General features: G+C 40.4%; 1 protein-coding gene across 7 annotated transcripts in view; it reads left to right on the top strand.

Moving 5' to 3' along the window:
* Positions 1-18,747, top strand: part of LOC136886302 (calmodulin) — a 156,916-nt gene that overhangs the window by 98,871 nt on the left and 39,298 nt on the right. For 4 of the 7 annotated variants that reach the window (XM_067159037.2, XM_067159032.2, XM_067159033.2 and 1 more), the window contains one exon: positions 15,429-15,497. The exons of the other annotated variants lie outside the window; for them this stretch is intronic. In XM_067159037.2, coding sequence (XP_067015138.2) covers positions 15,429-15,497 — 69 coding nt within the window. The remainder of the gene's footprint in view (positions 1-15,428; positions 15,498-18,747) is intronic. 7 annotated transcript variants of the gene reach the window in all.

The raw sequence follows: 18,747 nt of genomic DNA, 5'->3' as shown, positions 1-18,747 counted from the left end.
TTTTACACTTGTTCAAAGGATCACCCATTCATGATCATTGACAAGTTTATGCGACGTAAACAATTTTGTATATGCAGACACACATTGTGTGAATGTTATCTGGGGATGAACATGTAATAATTAACTGCCTCATTTTACAGATACATTGTAGTGATTTCATATAGTTTGTATTTCGTGTTCGAGAGACTGAAAGGAATGCATTTAATCTTAACAAATAACTTGGTTCATTTCTTTGGCTCGGGAACTGGGCGTTTGTGTTTGTTTCAATATGCATCTCGTTATACAAATACATCACAGAACAGGATTCAGGATGAGGACACGAGTTTACTTTACAACAGGAACATACAGAGCGAATATATTCCTCTACATAGGGTTGCGTCAGGAAGGGCATCCGTCCGTAAAAATAATTCAAATCCATACGACTTGCCGGCACTAAGAAATTGGAGTAAATGCCAGAAAGAACATTATTATTATTATTATTATTATTATTATTATTATTATTATTATTATTATTATTATTATTATTATTATTGTTATTATTTCTTCTTCTCTGTTAAGGTCTTCTAGGGACAATTTCAATGCTTCATCCTTTGTTGTTCCTTCTTCCTCCTCCAATACTCCTCTATCTGCTCACTATGTCACCTTTTCCTCTCCTCGAACCATGTTGAGCCTGTTTTCTTTCCCAACGGACATTGGAATCCTTCCATTTTGAACACTTTATTTCTAAAAATCTCTCTCTCTTGCTGCTTCTTCCCTTATACTGTTTCTTTCCAAACCTTTCTTGACTTCATGAATCTAGATTGTCCTTGTGCCAACGATATTTGAACATATCTTTAGTTGAACAGTTCTCATCCATTCTGTATAAATACCCAAAATATCAATCGCCTCTTCCGCATTGTATCTCTTATGTTCGGGTATATTTCATCATTACTTCTTGATTTCCAGAGTTCTGTAGTTCTTAGCGGCCCGAGTATTTTTCGTATAATTTTTCTTTCCAGTTCCACTAATTTATTCAGCTTGTAATTCAGTACTAGACATTCACTTGCGTATAGGGTTGACTTCTGTGTTGTATTTTGAGGTTTTTAGATAAACACTTTTTGTTGTGGATATTCCTAGTTATACTGTACGCTCTTTGCATCTTGTGCATTCTTTCTTCTATACTGGACTTCTCCAACTCATTTTCTTGAATTCTCCCCTCCCCCGCCCCAAATATCTAAATTTCTTTACCTTACTTATGTTTCTGTTATTAGAAGTTCTGGATCATTTTTTATTTGTCATCAATTTGTTTTTTAAGAAATTCTTAAATCTGTTTTGTTCGCTATTTCTTCTAAAAGACCGAGCTCGATAGCTGCAGTCGATTAAGTGCGGCCAGTGTCCAGTATTCGAGAGATAGTTGATTCGAACCCCATTGTCGGCAGCCCTGAAGATGGATTTCCCTGGTTTCCCATTTTCACACCAGGCAAATGCTGGGAATGTACCTTAATTAAGGCTACGGCCGCTTCCTTCCCACTCCCAGCCCTTTCCTTTCCCATCGTCGCCATAAGACCTATCTGTGTCGGTGCATTGTAAACCAACTTGTAAATCTTCCAAGACATGGCAAAATCACCTGCAAATGCTAGGCAGTTTATTTCAACACATCTGTTCTTTCTTGGCAGTGTTATTGGTGATAGCCTGTGTTCTTTCAGTTTCTGATTTCAAATTCTTACTTTTTTCTCTAGGACGCAATTGAATAGGAGTGGAGATAAACCATCATCACCTTGCCTTACACCTGTATTTATTCTGAATGGTTTGCATATGGTGTCTGTGAGGGTTTCACGGATTAGGTTAGCCAATTTGGTTTTAACTCCGAACTGTGGAATTATTGTATATAGAGTTTCCCTATCAACAGAGTCAAAAGCCTTTTTAAAATCTATAAATGTTACTACTATGTCTTTGGAGTTCATTACTCTGTAACGGATTATGGACTTCACGTTGAATATCTTTTCTAAGCAAGATCTGCCCTTTCTAAATCCGCTCTGATATTTACCCAAATTACTGTCAAGAGTCGCTTCTACCATATTCGCTAATATTGTTGAAATATCTTATAAGCCATTGCCAAAAGGCGTATACCTCTATAGTTGTTATATTATTATTATCGCCTTCCGAACCCGACGATATTGTGTTTGCAGATTTAAAGAATATTCCATATCTTAAACTTTTTGGAAAGGTCAGAGCCTACGGTTAATTTTATAAATGGTAGATAATCATGGCCAGATGTCAAATACTTCTTGCACTGTAAAGTACAAGATGTCCATGTTTATACGTGTGGAGGGAATGAACAATCTGTTGGTCTTGGCCTCCTGGAATCGTGTATCTAGATTGTGTCTCCTGTTGTCGCCATGGCAACATTGATTCCAGGGCCCCATTCATTGCTGGAGAGATTGAACCGTCCTCTGCCAGAAGAGATTAATATGATAATAGCGGGATGTGATGCTATCTAAAGGCAAATTCGTTTCGCCCACAGAGCGCGTCTGAATTTAGCGTCAGTTCTGAAACCAATTTACTCTTCTAAACAAGTTTTTGCATTCAAACTATAAATTCGCTATAAACTAGATTTTCCGATAATCATGATATTGTTTATCTATAGTGAGCTGTTTATAATTTATAAAGTTATTAATAAATTAAAATACCGGGCGAGTTGGCCGTGCGGTTAGAGGCGCGCGGCTGTGAGCTTGCATCCGGGAGATAGTGGGTTCGAATCCCACTGCAGGCAGCCCTGAAGATGGTTTTTCGTGGTTTCCCATTTTCACACCAGGCAAATGCTGGGGCTATACCTTAATTAAGGCCACGGCCGCTTCCTTCCAACTTCTAGGCCTTTCCTATCCCATCGTAGCCATAAGACCTATCTGTGTCGGTGCGACGTAAAACCATTAGCAAAAAAAAAAATTTAAAAAAATAAAGTTCACGTCATATGGTTAAGACTAATTGAAAAACCTACAACCTGTTTTCCAGTCATTGACCGGGTCAGGGATATAATGAATAAAACGTATATAGGCTGTTATTACAATGGGGTCGCCAATCCCAAGGTGATTTATTAATGAGTGATAAATGCTATGAAATGAGAATGGAGAGTGTTGCTGGAATGAGAGATGACAGGGAAAATCGGAGTACCCGGAGAAAAACCTGTCCCGCCTCCGCTTTGTCCAGCACAAATCTCACATGGAGTCACCGGGATTTGAACCACGGTATCCAGCGGTGAGAGGCCGACGCGCTGCCGTCTGAGCCACGGAGGCTGGTTAAGACTAATTACTGCTTGATATTCATTTCCATACAAAAGAAGTCACACCCAAGGAAATGCATTGATTACTGTCTTATACATCTAATGAGCCACATGCTGAAGAAATTTCTGCATATTGTAGAGGAACGCATACGATCAAAGTGCGAAATAGACATGGGGTTCAGAAATGGGTTCCGTACCCGAGAGACATTGTTAAGTGTCAAAATTCTCCTTCAGAGGTCTCGAGAACAACGCAAAGATGCATTTCCACATTTTATTGACTATGAGAAGGCTTTCGACAGAGCCAATCACGAAAAAGTGATTGAGATTCTCCAACAGAAGGTATCCGCATCATACAAAATCTTTTCTGGAATCAGCGAGCCACAGTGAAGATTGGACGAACAAGAACTTCAGAGATAAGTATCAAAAGAGGAGCACGCCAAGATTGCATACTTTCACCGCTCCTATATGCGACACCATTGAAGATCTTCAATGACTGCTCAGTGGATCAAGGCATCGTCGCTCCTATGCCAAAACCGCGAATGTGACAATGTTTTTCCTATCCTGACTGGTCACGCCTGATATGCAGTCCATCAGAACAATTTTCGTTGAGTTCACTTTACGGGTGTGTGTAAAGGAAAATGAACCTCAAATACATCATACTGTAGGAGAGGGTAAATGTGTCATGCAGTACGGTTCATTTCCCTTTACACTTGAGCATACAAAAATGAACTCAACGAAATTTGTTCTGATGAACTGCGTATGAGGCGTGACCAGTCTGTGGGTAGGAGGAACACTGTCACGTTCGTGATTTTGGCATAGGGACGACTTATGCTCTAAACATCAATACCACAGAAACCAAGCTCATGGTGTTTAACAGAAGGTGTCCCCATTTCATTAAATAATCAAAATATTGAACGAGTAAATCAGTTTGGAAGCAACGCAACAAACAATCTTGAAAAACAGATCAGTCGCCGTATTAAGATTTCCAGATCATCTTTCCAATACAGCATCTTGATGACGTTCATCGTCTCTTGTCACGAAGCAAGCGAGGAGTTGGGCCTAACAATAAACGATCAGAAAACAAACTTTAAGGTAATCAGCAAACACCCTGCACCACTGAAGTTACTACGACGCTGATTAACACAAGAATACAATCCGCATGTACAAACCGAAATATAAATTGACACGCAAGCAATGTAAATGCCTCTCCGCGGTAGCTGAAGCTATGACCTATACGAGTTATTGGACTATTTAATTACATCGATTGGTCGATCTGGTTCTCATATTTCGCATTCAGCATTCTTTTCGTGACAGAAACATTTGCTTCACCTAAAATTTTCCGATAAGTTTTATAACTCCAAGCGGTTTACCACAAGTGTGAGCGCTCAGCCATGGTGTTGTACTCACCGAGGGTTCCAGATGGCTGCGACTTTCTCAAGGAGGCTGACTTTTTCTTGCTCCAAGTGTTTATTTCTGGTGACAGTTTGCAAATGGAAGCTGTCTGCCGCTATCGCTTGATGGAAGACTCCAATAAATATTTTGACAGCGGCTATTTCCTCTGAGGAAACGAGGAGTTGAAGGGAAAGCCTTCTCTCGGCAGTCTCAAAATCGTCCAATTCATGTGCTTCCGGCGTTTTCGTTAGCAATAAGAGTATTCAGTATCAAAATGTCAAGGACTTTGATTCTTTAAAGTTCGATTCATACATCTTCGGGACATGACGGCGTCTTCAGGTAAAATAAAATATCGTCGCCTTGTAAAGAAATGATTACGGCATTGCTTCTCCGCGATCCGTGCTGGCAAAACGTATTCGGTCGCCAAGAATACTGTTAGTGCTTTCGTTATGTGTCTGCGTTTAGCAAAATTTGGGTACAATTCAGTTGCGGGACATGACAACTACTTCAATATTTTAAAAAATCAATTCATGATTTCAATTTCATTTCCTCCTGTTCTTGCAAACACATATTTTACTATCTTTCTCGTACATTTTAAGTTTCCACTTTTGTTGACTCATGTTGATAAAAAACTTATCATAATAGGAATCTTATTTCAGTGACGCACTACACTCACGGATAGCAAAATGAACTGACAATCGAATAAGTTTAGTTGGGAATTCAAAAGCATTGAAACGAGGAGGGTTGAACAGTAATTCTTGAAATAATTGAACATGTTCCTTCTTACCTTTATTTTTATTCCTTTATTTATTTTTTCGAAATAATGTCGCTTTTCGGTAATAATTTCCCATTTGATTGTAATCGTTAGGCGAAATCCGTGATAGCTGGGACCTGTGCTGATGTATAGAATTATTTCCTTACCGTAGTAGGAATTAAAAAGGAAATATGTTGTCAACAACACTGTGGTCTTCACACTGAGCATGTGCGATGTGAACGTAATTTGTGGTTTTATTTCTTATCCTAACGAACCACAAGACAATCCGTTAATTTTCGATCCAAGGCGACGGCAAAATGCCTTTTATTCTTGTCATTTGGTTATCGTTATAATTTATTGCTTCTTCTAGTCTTGTCCCATATACACAAATAATGTATCATCACTCAAGATATATACCACTCGAGAAGATGGTTTCGAGTACAAAATTTCTCGACTGCATTGTATTCGATTTAGAGCCCTGCGTGACAAAGTATGAAACCATCTGAACCCCGGCTGTATAGGCAAACCACCGAACGTTTCGGTGAAGCTGTAGTGTGAACCAAAAGCAGGGTGTGTTTGTTTTCTGACCATTCTGTCCGTATCAAATGTGTCCTTCCATTTTTAATTGGATACCCCTGATTGGGATCATAATTAGTATAATTTGAGTGTATTCCAGCTCTCTGCAAAGCGATATGCTGACATTTTAGTGGCGCGGCAGGCACGTTATATCCCAGGGCCAATTACATGGCTGGCCGGTCGCGTGTGCGCTCGCGTTTGTTTTACTATCTCTGCTGCAGCACTGCCTTCGTATTTCAACATGACCACAAATGGGATGTTGTTCATTCTGAATGAGCAGTTTGGGCTAATCACGTGCGCTCAGAGAATTACTGGACGGATGAAACGAATATTAGAAACATTTTCTCAATATAAAAGGAAATATTTCTGTTAAACCCCCATTAAGCGAGTTCAAGGAAAAGGGAGAGATTAGAATTACACTTGGAGGTATGAAATGAAATGGCTTATGGCTTCTAGTGCCGGGAGATCCCAGGACGGGTTCGGCTCGCCAGGTGCAAGTCTTTTGATTTGACTTCCGTAGGCGACCTGCGCGTCGTGATGAGGAACTTAAGGAAGTCAAGAAGATGAATAAAGTTTACTGTCATAAAGTACAATAGGAATTGATGAAATTAGACGTGATGGGATGTTAGTCAGGTACCTTCTGAGTAGATGAAAGCTGCAGCCACGCCTATCTGTACGCAAGGAAATGAAGAATTTTGACAACTATTGAGGTATTTCGTTGGTCAATATACCAGGCAAGGTGTTGACTGGCATTTTGGAAACGAGGGTGCTGTCAATGGTAGAGAGCAAGTTGGATAAAAAGCAGTGCTTTCAGTATGAGTCAAGATTCATTTGGCCTTAGTGTGATGATGATGTTTGTGGTTTAAAGGGACCTAACAGGTGGGTCATCGGCGAGGTGCAACGTAAGGAAACGATAATTTAAAGTTAAAAATGTATCAATTGACTATGATCTAAAACGAATGACCATGAATCCAAAATAATCAGTGAATGCGATTCACAATGTCTTACTGGTTGTGCAAGTAGGGACCAAAATGCAGGTCACTGGCCCCTCACAATGGTACCACTCACAGACAACACAGACCCAAGAGGTTCCTCACATAGTGATACTGATCACAAGTCACGTATATTCATGGTGTTCCTCACGCATTGATACTAGTGATAGGCAGTGTAGACCTACGGTGTACCACACATTATGGCACCACCCACACACCCATGAGGTTCTTCATATAATGGTACTACTCCTCCCTCGATGATGCTAATGACAGACCCAGCTGGAAGCAGTAGCGGTACATGTTCCTCAGATAGTAGTGATTATTGCTCTAAGAGGGAGCACAACCAGATACATGTAGTAGTAAAGCCGACACATGCTGTTCATCGTGTAATAGTAGTAATCACAGATTGTCTCATGGTTCCAAAAGTATCATCCCTTTTAATCGCCTCTTACCCCAAGCAAGGAATACCGCGGGTGTATTCTTCATCTGCGTTCCTCACCCTCAGGGGGTGGTGAAAATGTAATAAACAATTGCCGATGACTTGGTCAAGGTGTGCAGTGACCTCGCAGTTACGATCAACGGTTTCTGGCAGAAGGAAGTCAGTCAGCTCTCGGACGAAACTATGTTTACACCGGTTTGTTTTTAGGCAGATTTCGCTGTATCTGCATGAACGCCGAATGTGTCAGGATATATATCATTCATAAACTGGAAGTAACAGACTTTGAAAGGAGGGAGAAGAGAAGGGTAAGTTAGGAATAACTATATGGATGAAGCTGTTCGGTGATAGGGTCATACGAGGCGAGTAGAGGATGGCCTAGGCCATGGAGGGAGAACAAGCTGACAATGGGCGAACGCGATTGTTTAAAATTATTTAATGATACGAAGTATAGAACTATACGAGGTCACAGAGATAGTTACACATAGAGAATTGCGCTTCTGTACATCGGATTCCACATTAATAAATCTCGAGGTTTTAAGCTGTGATCATGATATCTATGTACATTGAACAAGAGTGTTGTCTGCACGTCGCTCAGTAACAAGGAAACACACTTTTTAATTTACCGTCATCTCTGTTGTCGCACCACGTGAAAATGAGTGAAGACATTTTGATGAAAATCTCCATGTAAAGTCGAGGAATGAGCCACCACAATCTACGCTGTAAATAACTTTATTCACGCTGAGTGAAATGGTAGTTTAGGGGAATACCTAATATTTAATTATCAAATATCTAGGGTATTAGTGGTTCTATACAATACATAACTAAAGTTACATAGAATTAAATTTGGCACCATTTTTGTTTTACAAATTTTACCGTACCGGCTATGATAAGAGGTATTCATGAATTTTGATATTTGTTTTTAAGTCCATATGAACGCTAATCTCGAAAAATAGGAACATGATTTAATGAAAATTGGAATGTAAAGGCAGGGAGTAAGGCACAACAGTGTAGACTATAAATAATTTTAATCAAGCTGAGTGAAATGGTGGTTTAATGGGAGGGAAATAAAGTATAAGGTAACCTAACCCCATGGCACTGCAGCCCTGACCGCTGCTCAGCACGACCGTTATTTTTGGATTCCCAGATCGGGCAAAAAAGTATAAGCGCTTAAAATGTAATTTTGAAATTCCATGTTATTTTCAAACTCCATGTTATTGGTACTATACAGCAAAAGTTATAGAGAATATAATTTCTGATAATCTATGCCTTATACCGTAGCGGCTGCGATAATAGAAGTGATGAATTTAGACTTTTGTTGCTTAGTGCATATCAACGCCGAGCGTGGGAACACTGTTTAAAAGTGTTAACTGGCGATGCTTTTTGTCTGAAGATGTAAAACCGCATGGTCATCGGTAAGTATCGACAAGGAAAAATTGTGAAGATGATAATAAAACAAATTGGAAAAAATCGTGAAGGAACGATCGCTTGAAGAATAAGACAAGAACGACTGCCTTTACATTATGTTCTAATATCGCACAGTCAGAAAAAAACGAAATGTGAAGGCCTGCAATCCTATAAACAATAAAACTACATTGACCATTGTTTGTTGTGATGTGATTTGCCTCTTCTGCTACCACTCATCTCCGACAGATGCGATGTAAAGCCTGTCTGAATATTGGCGGAAAGTACCTGGGGAGTTGTACGACAGGTGCTGCAGTTAGCCAACTGTTAGCTTCATTCCCTTTAATAAGTTCTGAACAATTTGAGGAATTTTTAAAAACATACTCACCTTTACCACGTAGCGGACAGCAAGAGGCACGCCAGACCATCTGTGTGTGTCATAGTACGAAGTAATCCCCTTTATGGCCGGCGGAACTGGGTTAATGCTTCCTTGAGGACAAACTTCCCTCATCTTTGTGTGTTGACACACTCCCTGTCTTTGCATTATAAACGTAGATTAGCGCCGTTCAATTACTACTGTAGGCTATGCGTGTTGGGAGACGCTCTCTCAGCTTATTACGCCGCCTAGTTACTGTGCTGCAACAAGTAGGCTGTCACTAGGCTTTGCTAGACGTAATTGTATTCATTAGAACGGCGTGTTTACACTGTTTGTTTGTCCCGTTTCTCTGCGAGGTCGGCTATTTTTTTTTTTTGCTAGGGGCTTTACGTCGCACCGACACAGATAGGTCTTATGGCGACGAAAGGTCGGCTATGAGGCGAGTTTTTATGACCGGGCTCCCTTCCTGACGAGGTGCCGGCACATAGCCTACTCCTCTCGAATTACACCAAGGGGTCTGCTTTACGTCCCCATCCAACGGACGAATCACCATCAACAGCTCCATATAAGCACTGCGGAGAGGTTTAGAATTTAATTCAGGCTTTTGTGATTAAAGCTTTTGTTGTACAACTGTAAATCTTGTTGGGTAATACTAGGCATGCTCGAATAATGTACGGTATTTAATAACGTAGATGGTGTGAACGAAGCATTTTGTTACTTACCGTTTTATTTCGTCCAATACGTATAGAATTCGCTCAGGATGGCCAAGAAGTAAGAAATCCTCCCAAAAGGAGAGCAACATTACCTCCTCTAAAGTTCAGTTCAGTTCAAACGGAAGGAAATTTCGTTACAACGTAACTTAACCTAACCTGTTTGCAAACTTAGCCTTTCTATATTCTTATTGACTTACATGCTTGTGTGTATTATTACAGCGTGGTTTCACTTTAAGCAATAGCACATTTCAAGAAGGGAGCAGAAAACCAGGCAAACACCGAAGAACGCGTATATCAAAATAAAGGCAGAAATATGTACTGTAACATTAAATTGAGTGTGTATTTCCTTAATTCCTCATTAAGCTTGACAAACGACGATGAATGAATATCTTCAGTATTATTATTTTTATTATTTCGTATGACAAAGTAGGATACATTGCAATAAGCTATATACAGTTACAGATGTAATGTCCAGTGTATTCAGCCAGTTCACAACTTCATAGGTGGCACTGTGTGTATCCTGAAGAGTTCCCTCAAATCCTCTTCTTGGGCACTCCGTAACAACGTGCTGGATGGCCTGGGAACATTGTCACAATCGCAGCATGAGTTTTCAGCTTTTCCCCACTTGTGAAGCCAGAATTTGCATCTTCCGTGGTTTGTCCTAATCCTATTTAAAGATATCCATGCCTTTCTAGGTAAATTGAAACCAGGCGGAACTTTACATGGATCGTTAATTAAACCCAGCTGATCAGGGTTTGAATAAGACCATTCTTCTTTCCAAGTCTGATCAAGATTAAAATGTGATTCAGCAAGCCTTTCTCCTAATTTCCATGATGGGTTCTTTGATTTCAATCTCACATCAGCACTGCAAATTTCAGAAAACAGTGAGATTGAAATATCTTCAGTTATTATTTATAATCATTTACTAGGGTACCGGTAAGGGAAGCTCCATAATTGATAGTTACATTGAGGTTAGTTTGTTGATGGTTATGTTTCCTGATTTCAATATGTCACTATTCAACTTGGCTGCAGTGATGAGATATTGAAACGAATGAGAATAGGGCGGCCTTTTAGTGTATAGTCTTGCGTGACAAGTATCGTATGGTTCTGTGACATGAGAAATGAGAAGCATAATTTAAGGGTTCGGGAGTAATTCCACTATTAAATGTGTTATTCTGTACAACTGACCGCGATGTATTCACAACGGCAGCTGAGCGCGTCAGTCAGCAAGAGCGTCATCTTATAACCAGGGCTTTTAGGTGCCGGAACTCACAGGAGGGAAGAAGACGTGGGATTTACCGAAAATTTAAGAAAGCATGTAATTTTCATCGAAACCTACCTACACTGAATTCAAAACAATTTCCAAATTTTTGACATGTCATCATCCTCCTCAGTTCGTTTTCCGGTCTTGCTTTTTATATCCATGGCTGAATGACGACCTTGTAACAACCAAGTTTTCACATACTTCGTTGCATCGAATACCGTCAAAGGAGGTCCAACAATTCTTATAAACAGTAATGAGGTAATGGTTTTCACTGACAAAGATGATCTCTCTGGAGTCAATATTGTCTTATAAGATTTATAAGTCTCCAAGGATAAGTGTGATTTATATTTTTAACCCTCCCTCTCATTTTGGCGTGATTTTCGTCATGTTTCACTGAAACTAACCGAACTCCCTTCGATTTTGCAGAAGGGGAATCGGAATTGGTTTCGGGATTTAATGTTGAATATAGAAGAAGTGGATTCGCTTTGATTTTTTGGCTGAATATACTAGTATTTTATTTATAAGAATATTATTTTGTATGATTTTTACGAAGTGATGTTTTATCAATTTATTTCTTTATTAAGTTGACTTTTTTAGCTTTTATATTTATTTGAGTTCGAGGAACCTTTCCTCGATTTTGATACGATAAATTAATATACTTGGCATGAAAGGCTTATTTACCCTTGTCAATTAATTTTTTTAAAGGATTAGATGTTTTTATATTTTATAATTTGTCCATAAAACTCTTAAATCTATTGATGCCAGAAACCTCTTTCACAACATCGTGTACTGATAATTCCAGTCTATGCCTAGCACAATGCCACAAAACAATGGCAGGAAATCTGTCTTTGAAAAGTTTTGAAACTCCTCCACGCACTCCGAACATTACTGCGGCACCATCACACGTCAGTGAAACTAAATTTTCCTTTAGAAAATCTTCTGTGACCCCTAGTGCTCCTATAGAAGACATCAAGCTTTTGTAAATTCAGTTTCCTGTTACGTCATCTAACTCAATTAACTCAATGAAAAGGCTGACCGGTTCTGCCATTTTTATTTCTTTAATGTAGGTGCGAACATATACTATCAGAATAGACTTGCTCTTTTAATCAAGTACTTTTTTTACCAATCTTGTTCTCATTTCACTGCCTATGTGGTTTACTATATTTATACAGGCATTACTTGAATGCAAAATTCTCCCCATATCAGTCCCGTTCAATTCTTGTAAATCAATTTCAGTTTCAAAATTGTAGAAAGACTGTTGTTTTTTTTTTTTTTTTTTTTTTTTTTTGCCACCTTCTAAGCAGTACGAAAAACTTTACAAGTAATTTCCTTTTCTCTGTCTCTAATGACTTTAGACATGCTGTCTCAAGTTTTCCTTTTTTCCCTTCTTCCCTTCTTCAGTTATTTTATTAGCACTTTTATGTCCAGCATTTTCTTTGTGGTCAAAAGTCTTTTTCCTGAGAGATGTTAGCTTCTGTTTACGATTTTCTCCATAAGACACAATTTCACAGTTTATCCACTCTTTTGATAGTCGCATACCCACATTCTTCTGTACTGTACACCTAAACTTCCAACATTTTTGCACACTGAGCAACGTAACTTGCCGTCATGAAATTACAACCAATCGTTTTTCTTTACAAAATTGTTCTTTTTTCTACAGTCCAACAACTAGGCCGCAGACTATGAAATTCACTTTGAACTTTACAGACCGTCGACACATCTGTTGCTTCCAGTTCCACACTTGATTTTGATGATACTCCAGCTTGATGGACTGACGAACTGCTTGGGCAATTTTTGCGTTTGATGGTAGGCACACTAAATATTCTGAAATTCTTTTCATTCTCGCCTCATGGTCGACAGGTTTAGGATATGTCTATTGCCGCGTAAGAAGTAGTACAAACTACGGCTGAGAATGCAACAAACACAGGCAGTTATCTAAATCAACGAACAACAGTACTCTTTATTGAGGGTAATCCAGATGAAACGTAACTAGAGCTGGGAACAATATACAGTTACAAGGTGAGCAAAGAAAGAACAAGAACGAATACCGTATATCCATGCTGCCCGCAAACCGGAAGAATGTTTTCGATTTCGATTGATTTCGATTCTCGAAATAACAAGGCGATATGCGATATTTCCTTTTCAATTAAGGTCATTTAGCGCGGGGATAGCAAAAATAATATTTTTAACATTCCTTAACGATGGAACATGGAAGGGCTACGAGTGGGAAGGAAGCTATTTTTTTTGCTAAGGACTTTACGTCGCACCGACACAGATAGGTCTTACGGCGACGATGGTATAGAAAAGGCCTAGGAGTTGGAAGGAAGCGGCCGTGGCCTTAATTAAGGTACAGCCCCAGCATTTGCCTGGTGTGAAAATGGGAAACCACGGTAAACCATCTTCAGGGCTGCCGATAGTGGGATTCGAACCTACTATCTCCCGGATGCAAGCTCACAGCCGCGCGCCTCTACGCGCACGGCCAACTCGCCCGGTGGGAAGGAAGCGGCCGTGGCCTTAATTAAGGCACAGCCCCAGCATTTGCCTGGTGTGAAAATGGGAAACCACGGAAAACCATCTTCAGGGCTGCCGACAGTGGGATTCAAACCTACTATCTCCCGAATACTGGATACTGGCCGCACTTAAGCGACTGCAGCTATCGAGCTTGGTCTTGTGTCTAGCGCCTGACAATGTGAAGCCACTCGGCTGCGCTCGGGTGAAATTTGTCGGCTACGTTCTACTATGGCGCTTTAAGATAGTAATGGAATATCAGTACCGCCATTCTACTGTATTATGTATGGCTTTTGTAATATTGAACTCTCAGATAGGAATGGACACAAGTATAGTCGACAGATCTCACCCGAGCGCAGCAGAGTGGCTTCACATTGTGCAAGTTGAGATCGCTCAATGGATTACGGTCAGGTGTTACTAAATGCAATAATAATTACTAACTAGTATATTATGTATGACTTTTGTAATATTGAACTTTTCGATAGCAATGGGACACCAGTATTCTAATATTACTACAGTATCATAGACACTTGAGACATGTTTCGGCATGAAAATTTCGACAGGGATGCATTGAGCGTGAAAGTCGAACTGGCTAACAAACTACTGTGTATTCTATTCAAGGGCTTGCCAACTTTTCATAGAATAGTCCACTGGTTTCATTATATTTCACTTAATCGCCAACTGGAAAGCAATTGGCAAAATTTACATTAGATGCCATTGAAGCAATCGAAGAAAATGACTTTCAAGTGTGCCCAAGTCTTTTTACGTCGCCCCAGCATTTGCTTGATGTGAAAATGGGAAACCACGGAAAACCATCTTCAGGGATGCCGACAGTGGGGTTCTAACCCAAGCTCACTGCTGCGCGCCCTAATCGCACGGCAAACTCGAATAGTAACCGATAATTACCAGGTTAATATTTCAATGTTCAAAACATTATGTGGGGGAGCGGTACTTTTGAAGTATTAAATAATACATTCATCTGATAATGAAATGTCGCTATTTGTCATTGTCTGACAATTGTCTCTGATTTTCTTATTGCAGCTCTGCATTACCTTCTTCGAAATGAATTCCAATCTCATGAAACACAAATTCAAAGAGAAATAAAATATGACACTTGTAATGATGGGCTTCCACTGCTGTTTTTACAAATATTTCTAAAGCCACTTTTAAGTGGTATTGTCACAAATAATTTACAGAAGTGGGAGCGATTTATAAAGCTCAGTAAGAAACCTCGAAACAGGAAGGTTTAAAACTTCAGTGAAATCTTAACGACAAAACCAAGAAAGCTACTTAATTTCTATCTATGAAACATACGGCCTTAATGTGGCAACTATTTATTTATTTACCTACTTTCAAAAACCTTGGCATACTGGAGTTACATGTTCAATGTAGTGTAGAAATTAAGATTTGTAAATATCGTTGTGAGCTATGAGGGGATTTAAGTTGAAAATACTTAATTTGTACGAACTGTGAGCAATTTGAAAGTTGAGGAAGCAGGGAGCTTAACTGTGAACCTAGTGAGTGATTGTCGAACAATTAGCTTGCCGATTACCGTCAGCTGCCATATTGCATTTCGTAGGTGACGGACCGAACTTAGCCGACTTGCTTCGAGTGGCTGCACATTGTCAGCCGAAGTTGACATAAACAAACTGAAACTCAATGTATAACTTTACTTAGCAGAGCGAATGTAAACTAACATAACTGTCTTCAGTACATGTTGTAATTGCTACAAAAGCTAACGTTTCATTCCACAGAAATCAAGTGAGCGTCCACCTCTGCAACATCGCGCCAGTTTGCACATGACAGTCGACGCAAGCGGGATGGTAAGTTGTGTTTATTTGTGTCGTCATGGTGGTGGTGGTCTCTATAGCAACAAGCTCGATACTATTTACTCTACAGCAAGTCCACTGAGATGCCATCTGCGCATTGTAATCTTGGATCTCGTTCTTCTCGAAGTGGTGCCGTCAGAACACAATCAAAATCAACGCTACAAAATCACAGGCAATTTTATTTTCTAAAAGAAGGCCTAGTTGGCCATTGTATTAACTATCTCGGCTTAACAGTGGACACATGTTTGACACGGAGAACAGCCCCTGCAACGAGCAACGTCTGCTGTATAATAACTATTTATATTTATTTAGCATGTGTTAGGCCCGCACAGCTGTACGGTTGTGAGGCCTGGTGCTATATACCCAAGACTCCCTTTTCGAAATCAGAATTTTTCCAAAATAAACTAAAGCCCCAATCCTGAGATCTAATAAAAGGATACGATCCCATGTTGGTATTCGGACTCTTATTAGAAGTCACGTAAACAAGATGACCTAATCTGGAATACTCCAAGCTCAGTGAAGCGACCAGGGCATCTCTGTTCTTAAACAGGTCATAATGAAGCTGAACACACGGTACGAACAACGTCGCCGTTGGCTCATTTTATGACCTGGTGGTAAGTTTCCCTTTCGACTTATTCCAAGTTATTACACCCTACCTCATTAAATAAATCAAAATTAACCATGTAAAGGTCCGTTTCTTCGGTAGTCAGGTTCCTCCTCATCTTCTTCTTAATCTGTTTACCCTCCAGGGTCGGTTTTTCCCTCGGACTCAGCGAGGAATCCCACCTCTATCGCCTCAAGGGCAGTGTCCTGGAGCTTCAGACTTTGGGTCGGGGGATACAACTGGGGAGAATTACCAGTACCTCGCCGAGGTGGCCTCACCTGCTATGCTGAACAGGGACCTTGTGCAGGGATGGGGAGATTGGATGGGACAGGCAAAGAAGAGGAAAGGAAGCGGCAGTGGCCTTAAGTTAGGTACCATCTCGGCATTCGCCTGGAGGAGAAGTGGGAAAACCACTTCGAGGATGGCTGAGGTGGGAATCGAACCCACCTCTACTCATTTGACCTCCCGAGGCCGAGTGGACCCCGTTCCAGCCCTCGTACCACTTTTCAAATTTTCGTGGTAGAGCCGGGAATCGAACCCGGACCTCCGGGGTTGGCAGCTAATCACGCTAACCACTACACCACAGAGGCGGACGTTCCTCCTCATACTACTCCAAATTCAAGTCAGCGAAGAGCGAGGGATTTCAACTCAACTGGAGGAAAATACTAACTCCGAGCCAGCTACCTTTCTCCCCCGCCAGTGTAGTTAAAGAGATTTTTTTCAGACTCATCGGGTAATTCTAGGAAACAGATGAGCAACAGGGAAAAGTTTTCGCCCTGGGACTCTCCATTTACTCGTCCCCCCGCCCACACACACACACAAATAAAACCATAACCAAACAAACACAATTATAATTTGTGTGGAAACTTAACATCTTTTAGCTTTTATCTCAGGTCAGGTGTATAAAGTTCGGTTTTAGTCTGTCTGTGCGGAGATCACGGGTAAAGAACTTAAAAGAATTGCTGTAACCTCATTACTTTAAAACTATAGCAATATTAAGGGGCCCGAAACAGGAAATGTCAAATGTGTCTATTCATATTAGCTCTAAGTAATAAAAGTTGTGGACAATACCATGTTCGATCGTGTATGTTTAATTCATATTAACGTACGATAATCAGTAACGCAGATAATAGTGATAGTGACATTTTTTAAAAGTTGTACAACAACTCCAGAAATATTAGTTAAATCTAAATACGAGCAATAATAAGGAAGATGAGAAGACGAACATGAACCAACGATCACTGGAAAGATGACAGGGGGGAGTTGATTTTGAAAACCCTCTGTCTGTCTCACGTGTCAACTATAGAATACATAGTCATGTGGAATGTTTGGCGTTGTTTCTGCAATACAGGTAAACTATGACTGAAACGTTTGGCTGTCCTCATTTATACTCAGCTGTTTTTCCTTTATTTGTGGGCGGTTCGATGGAAAGTACCTTACATCTGGTGAAAACTAAAAACTCTCCTCCTCTGTAATGCAGCTAATGGCCGAGTACAAGGAATATTGGAAACCTTGTGAAGTTTAATGAGCACGCAACGGCTTACGAAAACTTATATGACGAGATATTCAACTGGCCCACAACAAATGCTGGATATGACAGTGAACAAGAACTTTAAAATCTACAAAATCAATCCTAGTGCAACAATTATTCTGAATAAGATCTTGTGAAGCTTGTTTAAAAGGTGGTGGTTGAGCAAGCATCCTCTATTAACACTAATCACACGAGGGAAGACAACGAAGGACGTGATTCCCTAGGCCTGTGGATGGGGGCGGTAGAATAATACCCACGGGATCCCCTCCTGTCGTAAGGGGCTCTGAACTTTGGAGCATGGGTTGGCAACCACGGGGCTCTTAGCTGGGTCCTGACATTGATTACATTTACTTGTACCATCCATCCTGTCCGACCTCCCTTGGTCAACTCTTGTTCTCTTCCGACCCCGGCGGTATTAGAGCACTCGTGGCCGATATCTTCATGTTTCGACCCCTTCCGTTTTTTCTCTCTGATTAGTGTTATATAGAGGATGGTTGTCCAGTTGTACTTCCTCTTAAAACAATAATCACCCCCCGCCCCCTAGACATTTAATGCTAATGGGGTACCGTGGGTGCTATTTTACCGCTCCAACGACAGCGGAATGCCTGCCCAAGACATACAAACAAAACTTTCCCATGAAATGGGCAGGCAAAACCACCAGATGTTAATGGGGCGTCACTGATGATTCGTTATTTGGGTCTCCTCTGCAGTCACTCTCTCAACAACAACAACAAGCAGTATTATGAGCAGTTCGTCACCATGGCGAGAGAACGGTAGCACGGTATCTCCCTTGTTTAAACTGTGAATGGTGTTCATACAGGGTGGTTTTCCTCCTTAAAACAATATAATCACCTTGAGAGCATCTGCGGCTCCCTCTTCAGTAATGATACACAAGCTCGCTGCAGGCCAAGTCAAAGTCGACAAAGATTGTTAAGATTCCTCTCGCAGTAATTTAATCAGAGTAACTTTGTTACCGCCGCTTCGAGATTCTCTCCGATATTGGAACGACGACCAACGAATGTCAATATTTGAAACTTCATAGCCGGGGGCGACCGGGATATTTTTAGAGCTGCTGGAAGACTTTATCTGCAGCCATAGACCACAATATT

This window comes from Anabrus simplex, chromosome X, assembly GCF_040414725.1.
Source record: "Anabrus simplex isolate iqAnaSimp1 chromosome X, ASM4041472v1, whole genome shotgun sequence".
Classification (NCBI taxonomy): Eukaryota; Metazoa; Arthropoda; class Insecta; order Orthoptera; family Tettigoniidae; genus Anabrus; species Anabrus simplex.
Note: the sequence above shows the minus strand (reverse complement) of the source record. Positions and strands in the feature narration are given on the sequence as shown.